Source organism: Triturus cristatus, chromosome 7 (assembly GCF_964204655.1).
Source record: "Triturus cristatus chromosome 7, aTriCri1.1, whole genome shotgun sequence".
Classification (NCBI taxonomy): Eukaryota; Metazoa; Chordata; class Amphibia; order Caudata; family Salamandridae; genus Triturus; species Triturus cristatus.
The window spans coordinates 1,229,645,535-1,229,656,162 of NC_140590.1; the positions used below are offsets into that span (position 1 = coordinate 1,229,645,535).

At 40.7% G+C, this 10,628-nt stretch overlaps 1 protein-coding gene across 2 annotated transcripts in view; it reads left to right on the forward strand.

Annotated features, from left to right (window-relative positions):
* LOC146811672 (microfibril-associated glycoprotein 4-like) overlaps window positions 1-10,389 on the forward strand; it is a 639,295-nt gene extending 628,906 nt beyond the window's left edge. For both annotated transcript variants that reach the window (XM_085618650.1, XM_085618651.1), the window contains exon 6: window positions 7,865-10,389. In XM_085618650.1, coding sequence (XP_085474776.1) covers window positions 7,865-8,112 — 248 coding nt within the window. In that variant the 3' untranslated portion in view covers window positions 8,113-10,389. The remainder of the gene's footprint in view (window positions 1-7,864) is intronic.
* The last annotated feature ends 239 nt before the right edge of the window (window positions 10,390-10,628 follow it).

Genomic DNA, 10,628 nt, shown 5'->3' on the forward strand with positions numbered 1-10,628 from the left:
TACTGATATCACATTGGTGAAGAACAAAGATCAGTCTATTGAAGTGGCATCACACTGATGAAAACCAGAATTATTTTTTACAGAAGTTAACAAAATAAGTCATTCTCTACTTATGCGAAAGCACAACAGTGAAGAATAGAAGCTGTTGTTAGGTCTCGCCTAGGCAGCGCGCATGCGCTACTCTAGGAGATGACCTTTAGAAATCGGTCTGCTCCTTTTAAAGCACACTCGTGCTTGTGCTGGCATTCACCTTGCGGGAGCGAGCAGGGGCGCATGTGCTAATTGAAAACATATGGCTCTGGTGCCCCCACTGCTCGCTCCCGCAAGGCGGAGGCCAGCACAAGCTCAAGTGCTTCAAAACAGCTGCTGCTTGTTTTCATCAGCGTGGGCGCGGGCCGCGCTTGTCTTTTAGCGCTTGTTTAGTCAAGCAGCATTTTGCACGCTGATAATTCGTGAAGTTTACAGATTCACCTCTACCCACTCAATATTCCTTTGCATTTAAAGATAACTGCCAGAAGTAGGACGCCATGTGGCTGGAAGCAGGTTTGGGTCTGTCATCTGCTCAACACCCTCTGATTCTGAACAAATCACAATGTCCTTAAAAAATATCAGATCTTTCTAATGTAATTTTATACACATGGGCCATGTTCAGGCTATATAGAAACGACAAATAAAGACAACTCTATCTAATCCGTCCCAGCCTAAATAGGAAAGGAGCGCGAGCATTTTCTATACGCAAACGCACGCAGAATTTTTCTATACAAGTGTATCTTTTACAACGCTAATTTCACATATCCCCAAATTTCACACAAACGTGGAGTAAGAATACTTCACGACATTGTGAAATTGTGATATTTTCCATCGAACTTCATAAACGTTCACTTCAGATGAAAAAGATATATTTGGTCTCATTTGCTCATCAGACCCCGTACCCTCGCAGCTACAGCAGACATGGATTTGAACAGAGCTGTCTGGTATCACACATCGCGCTCCATCGACCCGAAGAAACGCATGTCACGGAGCCGGGCTGTCCACAACTGCCTTACAGGCTCCTCTTTGTGGTTTGTTTAGTATTCTCTCTGCGCTGCATTTAACTCCTCAACTGTCCGGTCCTGGATTTCACAGGAGCTGATGTTTCCTTGGCTCCACCTGCCACGAAGCCCAGGTTTCCTGTGAATGGCGCCTTCTGTCACCTAGTACAGTTATTCCTGTTCGTGGCGGCGTGGCCGCTGTACCGTGGCCTGCGGTTACTTGGTTTCTATTTGTGTCTATTCTTCCCACACACACACACTTCTTGGTTGTGCGCTCCTGACCCCGGGCCCTTTCTTTGCCATCTCTGCCCCCACACCCCCCTTAAAGTGGTCTACAGTTCTAGTTTAGAATGCTCCGCCCCACTTTGCATTTTACAAACATTAGGACCGTCGCAATGACCAGGAAGCTTTGTACAACCCAGTTTACATGCTGCCACAAGCTAGTGTTTTATTGGCTTGTTTCTATTCCTAGTAGCCAGTGGTGGTGGATTGAGACTCAGCGTTGGTAGGGTAGCCATAGTTAGTGGAAAGCAAGGTGGTTAAGGTCGGGATGGTAAGGCAGGGCATGATCCATAAGCATCTCCAAGCCTTTGCTGAGCTCGATCACCCACTTCTCGAGGTGCTAATCTTTGAGCATATGCATCTTAAGAAATAATATTTGACGGCCATCTTCAATATCTCTATTTAGTTCAGAGTGCAGGCTGTGCCACTAGCAAATTATGGGGAAAAGTGATGGGTAAAGTACCTGAGTTAACCTCAGCTTGGTTCTCCTTAGGGTGCATTCTAGTCCATCTTTTGTGTTTTGCCCACTATGCCACTGTAGTCTCTTTTGTGTTACATAGCTAAACACTTATAAGGTCCCAAAGGCGAGACCTATTGGCTATGCCAATGCTTGTTTATTTATGTGACATCACAGTGGTGGAGAACAGAGATCGTTATCCACTGAAAACACATCACGTTGTTGGCAGAAGTTGGTTTCCCTGGATGCCACAACAAACATTTGGAAAACGTAGATCAACCTTCTGAAGATGACAAAATCCTTTCTCTCTTCTCAAGATATCAGCTGTTGGACACTGATGGTTGTCATACATGAATGTGAGGTCAGGCACTTGTGAATAGTAGCATTCTCTATTCGTCTGTCGTGATATTCATCGAGAGCAAATGCCATTCTGCAATGATATGTCACAACTGGTGTAGAAAGTAAATTTATTCTTTTTTCCCCTTCAGATTACCCGTGTTTCACCTGGCATGAGCAAAGCTGTTGAGTGGACACTGATAGAGAGGTCGAGGTTACAAAAAGATGTCATCTGCCCAATAAGAACTCCGGAAGTCATTTGTACACATGCTATCTCAATAAAAATAGAATGCACACAATTCATGAACAACTTCACTCATTGCTGGGATTGTTAGATTATTTATTGTAAGGAAACCTGTGAAATGCTGCCCTGACATTTATTCTGTTTTCAGTCAAGGGTTGCATTGTTCAGATATGCGTTCATGTAGGGCAAGATCTCTTGCACTGGGTAAATATCTCCTTCAAACCCCTTTAGGCTAAAATGAGTAAATAGGTCTTCATCTACGCTTGTCCCATAGCAGGCCCTTCATTTTTGTCCTTATGTGGAATGATTTGTATTCGTCTGGCTTTATTCCTTTTCTATATACTTATATGAACTGTGAACCATTATTTCCCTTTTCAGCAGATAACGTCGAGATTAGTAAATACATATTTTTACTCCATGGGGATAGGGACTCAGAGTAGTTTTCCAGTGTAGCATTATCTTTTCTATCACAACAATCATCATACTGTAGATTACGTCTCCTTCTATGCTTAATCTCCTGCAATTCTCAGACATCTTGTCTTTGGTGTTATCATAATACTTCTGATTAGAAGTAGTGTATTCACCCACAAGTCTAGATTTCCTCAATATGGGAGGATCTGCAAGCAAGTTTAAAGCTTATGAGTAAATGTGCCATGTTCTTGCAGACATCTTGCACATTTATCTGTTGATTTGAATCATCTTTGAAGCAGGTATTCTGGGAATAGATAAAGGTGTTGCATAGTAATATGTTTTACAATACAGAGTAGCAGTGCGAGTCTATGTATAAACATAACATAGATTATTTCCACTATTCTGGTGTTTTTTTAATTTGTATTTCCAGGTCTTTTTACCATTTCTCTCTTACTCCATCTCCTGTATATTTCTTACACTGAATTGCTTAATCAGTCAGTATAAAAACTTTATTTGGTCTTTTACAACCATAAAAGTATACAAGATAAACAACATACCATTTGTTACAATGAGTAGATAAAAGTAATAAAATGACATCCTACCCTGTAGTTCATAACTGTCACAGATACAATCCAGGAGGTTCGGCAAACTGCACGTGCAAATTGTAAACTATACAGAAGATAATGTCTCAATATTCAGTCCAAAATATTTAGGCAAGTAATCCTCAAAACGTTTTAAAATTATTTTAAAAAACTTCTAAAAGGCAGAGTTCATTTTGTAATCTCATAAAAATTCATATATTACCCTCCGAATTGCTTGTAACCTTTCATAGCTTGTTCGCCACATAGAGCTACAAAAATAGGCGGCTCAGAACTCATTACATTTGAGGAACTCTTTAATTTTTTTAATAAATTTCCCCATGGCACAAGCTATGTCTAAATTAATCATTTCCACTAAAAGGTTTACTGCTTATGGCCTGTTTTTGATATCATACTTTTTAAAAATCGGACATAAAAACTCTCTTTGGATTTCTATAACCTTCTGGCAATCCAGTAATATATTTAGGATATCACATGTTGTTCCTAAAGTGCAATTGCATTTTCCCTCACTGTTTATCATAGATCTTTTTACCCCTTTAGTCACATAACATGGGTTTACCCCGATTCTTAACCTTAGCACTTCTCTCCTTAACAGGCAACTAGGTAGCCTGTCAATATAAGGAAAACGTAGTTCATTTTGCCACGCTAGGGCCATATGGAGAACTGAACTTTTCCTCAAGAGGTAATCTTGGTCCTGTGCTCGAAAGATTTCTTTCCCCAGGATCCTAAATTCCCTCTTATCAATCTTAAATTGGAGAGACTAGGGGCACAGCTTAAGCTTTATCATGCAACACGCCTTATTGATAGTGGCTCTGATCCCTTTTGCCCACGTTAGCTGACTGTTTACAATCCGCACCATTGTGAGATTTTATATTCAGCTCCCAATCCCAAACACAGCCAGAAACGTAATAGAGCCATGCAAGCTGTTATACCCCATGAAGTGATTCCCAATTCTATTCTCACTGCCTGAACCATTGACGATTTAGGCAAAGATAATAGATTTTTCAAAATGTTTCCCTCCTCCACGTCCCACCCATTTTTACCACTCAGATAAAGCACCTCTGCACCATATAAAAATTGGGTTGGTACCATTGCTATGTATGCATTTAGAACCAGTCTACCGGACATTTCACCATACGCACTATTAAATCTTTTTAATCCCTTCACTGAAGCTGATGCCCTCAGTTTTAGTGCGTCAAGATGGGTGTGCCATTGCAGGCTTCTCTCAAACCACATCCACAGGTACCTATATTCTGTTAGCTTTTCCAACTTCTCGGTGCCCAGAAACCATGAGAACCCTGTTTTCCTTCTGCCAAAACATAAGATCTTTGTTTTATCCATGTTAACGACAAGTTTTTTGACGTGGCATTATTCATTAAACTTGTTTAATTTTCTTTGTAAGCCAATCTCCGTCTGGTCCATAACTACCAGGTCATCTGCATAAAGTAGACATGAAATATGTTTCCCGTCTTGCTTCAGGCTTGCCCCTCATGCATTACCTAGGATTAAGGGCAAGTCTGCGATAAACAAGGAGAAAAGCAGGGGGGCTAATACGCACCCCTGTCTCAGCCCATTACCAATCTGTTTTTTTTTTAGATAAACTTCATTCTACATCTAGGATTATCTGGGCCCAATTTTCAGTATGCAGTGCTTGAATCAGGACCAATAAATCCCCTGGGATGTTATAACCAATCAAATTCTCCCACAGCTGCTCCCCATCCACCAAATCAAATGCTGCACAGAAGTCCACGAAGCAGCAGAACAAACTTCTCCTCTGGTCAATTGACTTCCACGCAATGGAGTAGAGTGCAAAACAGTGGTCTAACGTTGAGTGTCTCTCTTTAAACCCTCCCTGTTCTGGGGGCACAATCTGATTTTCTTCCACCCAGTCCTTGAGTAATCCCAAAATTACTTTGGCGAAAACCTTTTCACCTATGTCTAGAAGGTTTATTAATCTGTAATTTTTGGGGGCGTTTACATCTCCTTTTTTGTGGATTGGCCTTACGATAGCTCCTCTCCAGTTAATTGGCACAATCCCTGTATTAAGGATCCCTTGGAACATATTTGCAAAGAACTCTGACCACCACTCCGGCTTAGTTTTTTTAATTACTGTCGGCAAATTATCTGGGCCAGCCGCACTGGTTAGGTTTAAACTAGATATTATTTTCCTTATGTGGCTGGAGGTAAAGTGTTCCTTTATCTCTTCCCTCAATTCTGGCTATGCTATTGTACTTGCTTTATCTAACATTGGCCACTTCCCATAAATATCCCCCAGATAATCCACCCAATTATCTTCGGGGACCGAACAGTGCAGGGATCCTAATACTTTACCGGAGCTTTCTTGAACCAACTTCCAAAAACCTTTCACATTTCTGGCTTCAATTACCGCTAGCAAACTTGCCCAGCAACTGTCTTCATAGGTTCTTTTTTTATTCCTAATGATTGTTTTTTATTGTATCCTTAGTTTCTGGAGAGAAGATAAGAGTTCATCGTTATACCTTACTCTAAGTCTTCTTTCCTTCTGCCTAATACAAGCTTTTGCTTTGCGGCATTCCTCATCAAACCAAGGTCAGTTATTGGTATAGGGTCTATTATTCCTGGCTGCCCCGGGTTTACCACTATTAATTTGAACCCTTAGGCATTCTACCAATTGCCTTATTGTGTTTTCATACCAGGCATTGTCGTCCTCAAATGGAGATTTTTCTAATGAGAGAGTCTGCTGAACAGCACTTAATTTTGTAACATGCTCTTCTGAGATAAGGGTTGTAAGCCGCTTTGGGTAGTCCACATTTACTTGAAGAACGACTCTCTTTGATTACCCAGTTTTGCATATAATTTTGTCATCAGAGGGTAATGGTCACTCACTTCCTACCACTCTTACTACCTCGAAATGCTTAATTAGTTTGAAGCTCCAAGCATGTGTAAACATGTAGTCTATCGGGCAAGGTTGCCGGCCTATCGTAAATTGCTTAATCGTTTTGGGAAGTATGATTCATGATTAGGTTCTTGCACTCTCTTTCCTCGATTTTATTTGATCTACTAGTGATGGAGTTGCAACGTGGTGCTAAAAAAGAGACTAATTTGGTACATTGAATTGTATTACTGCCAATCCCCCTGAAAAGCCATGGGTTTGGAATTTTTTGTTAAATGTTTAACCCACCTCCCTAGTTTTACTCCAATATGCTCGATTGGAGTACATCCACCAGGAAGGGATTATGCCGTACTGGGATGTGGGGAGTATGCATAATAGTTTCCTCTTAGGAAATGAACCTGTCCAAATCTCCAAATTTCTTAAGTACCTTCAACTTTATTTTTTTAAATAACGGCAACATTTGCATATCCTCTGTGGTGAATATTTCTCTAAAAGAGCCTTTAATGAAGGTATAATATTGCTTCTGTTGACTAAAACATTAGTTAGTCTGATGGTCATTGCATAGTACTATACATGAAATTGGGTAATTCCTATCTTCCTTTATCTTATAATGCCATAAGCTTTTCATGAGAAAGCCTAGACTTTCTATGATCTTACACGAAATTAGTTATGCAGCGTTTTAGTTTACTGAATAATTTGTTTCACAACTGGCGTTAGGAAGACGGATTTTAGGCTAAAAAGTAGTTTAGGTAAAATGGTAATTATACTATCATTTATATGACTTATAAATTACATGATTGGCTTCTGACTCTAGTTCTTGTACAATTTCTCCAAGTTGACTTCATAGTTTAGCTTCTTCCTATGGAATAAATATGGAGTCATAAAAATCCTTAAATATGTGCTCTTGGGTTTAAGCAAATGTTTTTATTTCTTTGGTATGATAGCCGAGCATTTCAGTTTTAATTTAACTTGTTTTATATCCTGATTCCAGCCCAATGTTTGATGTTATTTAATTCAAAATGTCAAAGTTTTGTTTAGGGTTGGATAGAATCCCATCACTTTGTTTACCTGCCATCTCTCAGTAAATAGCTTGTGGGTTGAGTTGCGTGAACCCAAAACACAATGGTATCTGAATCACATAGCATAGGTTCTGCTGACCTAGCCAATTGCTCCTTCCTTCATTTTTGTGCAGCTTGTAAGTGATGGCCTTGTGGAGATTGATGGTTTGGTGGGAAGCAACAAAATGAAATGTAAAAAGGCAGCAGGAGAAGCTAGACGATGCAACGATTGTCCCAGGCCCTCTTATTTCACCCTTTTTATCTCTTGTCATTCCCTTGCTGCTCAAAATAATACATTCAAAGTGGAATGTAGTTAAAATTTACATAAGAGAACTTTATAACTAAATTCAGCAAGTGAAATGTGAATACCTTAGAGATGATCTGCTGGTCACCTTTAAAGACCACAAATAATCATAATAATAATAAAAAAGATGTGCCTAGAGAAGATGCTTTTACAGCACATCCCACTGACATGCCTTATTTGTTATTTGATGGACATATGGGTTTGTGAAGGTGTGATGGACTTATCCGATTGGTCACTATTGAATCATTTTGCTTTTTTGTTCTTCTGTAGGAGACGCCTTGTCCTATCACAGTGGGATGAAGTTCTCTGCCATGGACCGCGATCAAGACCTTTATCCTCAGAGCTGTGCAGCCCTCACTTTCGGAGGTTTCTGGTTCAAGACTTGCCACACAGCGAACCTCAATGGGCTTTATTTACGGGGAGCTCAGCAAACCTATGCCAGTGGCATCAACTGGTACCAGTGGAAGGGCTTCTCCTACTCCCTGAAGGAAACACAGATGAAAATTCGTCGCGTTTAATTTCCTGTATGTGAAGAACTGTGGAGACAGAGACAACACAGTTCTATCACAAGTATGGATGCTAGAGAAATGACCTTACATTGTTAACTTGCCAGTTAATCGTAATATAGCTCTTTGCTTTGTAATATTTCACAGTAGGTTTTGAGGCGTGTGTTTTCTGGGCTTGCCTGGGATGGACATAGGGGCACATGTACGACTGCTTTTAGCAGTTGCAAACTGAGATTCGGGTCATTTGCGACAGCTAAAAAGGGTTGTAGCATGTATCAATCCTATTTTATGAGTTGGTAACCTGTTACCAACTCATAAAATAGGGTTTGCAAGTCACTATTAGGAAGGGGCATCCCTTCCTAATAGCGAGTCGCAAGAGCATGTACGATTGTTTTGTGACCAGAAAGCAGTTGCACAATAATCGCAGTTTACCGCCTTCTTCAAGTAGGTGGTAGGCCACTTCCCTTTTGTGATTGGCAAAGAAAAAAGACCACTGCCTACTCTTAAAAATTTAAACTGAAAGATCTAATTTTTGTTTTTGAAACGCATCCCGTTTTCCTTTAAGCAAGACAGGCTGTTTTTCAAAACAAAAATCTTGCTTTATTTAAAAAGCAAACACAGACATGGGGGTCTACTGTCCCCTGCAGGCCACCATCCCTGTGTTACTGCCCATGCCAATGGGTCACTAATTGCGACCTGCCTCATGAATATTGATGAGGCAGGTCAATGACAACCCCATTGGGAATCGCAAAATATGTCTGAGACACATTAGTTCATTTTCTTTCCGAGTCGCAGAAGGAAATAGTCGTACATGTGGGCCTTGGCCACTTAAGCTCACTGTCCCATACCAGTCTGAATTTCCCACTAACTTCCATAAGAGGAGCAGATAGAATCTGAAAGTCTGGAAGTTACCTTGGGCACAGTGATATGATAAGTAGAGAATGAGAATTCACTCTGGAGTGTGTATTGATTTCCTGGACAGTCAGGTTACCGGGCAATCCCATGATGCGCCGCATGGGTGGGGGCCGTTTTTGTTACAGGGCCGTTTTTGCAGCATAGCTGCAAAATCGGCCTTGTAACAAAATCGGCCGAAAACCGGCCCTGGCAAAGAGCTCGGCGGCACCCCCAACCCCATCACGGGTGGTGTGTGGGGGGGGGGGGCGGCCGAGCACTTTGCCAGGGCCGGTTTTGGTTCCCAGTCCGGCCCTGTGGACAGTTCATTATGCTGTCATCATCCAGTGGAAAAAGGGAGAGCTACAAAGAGGGTGTTAAATAACTCTTGAGTAGCACAAGGTTTTTTCATATGATGGTTCAAAATGGACTAGAGATGAGATGATTATCAGAATAAGGATGAATTGAATGGAATGCCTTCTCTGGAGAGTTTTAGAAAAGGTTGCATATAAGAACCAGACAGAAAGTACAAAGGATGCGATATAACAGGACTATAATAAAATATTTAAAAAAAACAGGAAAGGAGGCCGATCACATAAAAGCCCATGAAGAAGGTGAAGAATACCTCGAGGAGAACAAGGTGTTCCTCTCAAAATGTGGTATACAACTAGGAGAAGTTTCCCACGGAAGATGAAAACTGGACTGGTATTACGACAGAGCGGCATCAGCCAGGATTGGAATGGGACTGATGTTTGAGTCAAACAAGATCCCACGGGGCAGGATGGGTCTGGACTAGTGATGGGATAGGTTTCAGAAGTGTTTCCATTTAATGATAAATTAATTTCAAAGATAAGTTTGCCCACTTATTCAAATCGGGTTTTTTCTTCTTTGCTCTGGAGTACATTCAGCCAAACAGTAGATCCCCTTCCAGACTGCCAATGGAATATTCATGATTAGTTGATGTTTTAGATTGTCAAATGTTAGAAAAGGTTGATTTTTGCCTCTGATCAGATATTGCATGTTCTCCTTTCGAGAGCGTTTTGATGAACATATGAAACCTTTTTATCATCTCTTGTGAGACACCTCTTCCATGGTGTTCCCAAAGCTTGACAAAATATGAATTTTATCCAAGCCCTTCTTTCAGCTACTCTTGTGTGTGCATTGTTGTGTATTTAACTCTGAGTTTGCCTCCTTTACAATCAAAGAAAAAATGAAAAAAAACGAATTACTTTCTGGTAGTGATTAGGAGGAGCCATTTTCGCCTATAGAAGTTATGCTCTTCACATATTGTTTTTATTAGTGCATGGAAACCGTCTAGTACAGACTGTTTGTTGGCAGCAGTTATTCCTGTAACTCTTTCTTGCTTTGTTTTTTTGCCAATAAACCTTTAACTTAGAAGGCTGTGTCTGTGTTCATAAACCCCAAATGAATTGGTGGCTTTAAATTAAGAATTCGGGTTTGTTTGTTTTGCTATCTGTTTTAATCAGTAGACCAGCTAGATAAGAATATCGGGAGATTTCTTGACTGGAGGTGAGAAGGTCTTTGAAAGCCAATTGGGACGGGATGGAGTCAATCGCCTTAGGTATCCTATACATCTCTGTCCAGAAGCACTTGCCTGTTGACCTTTTCCATAAGTA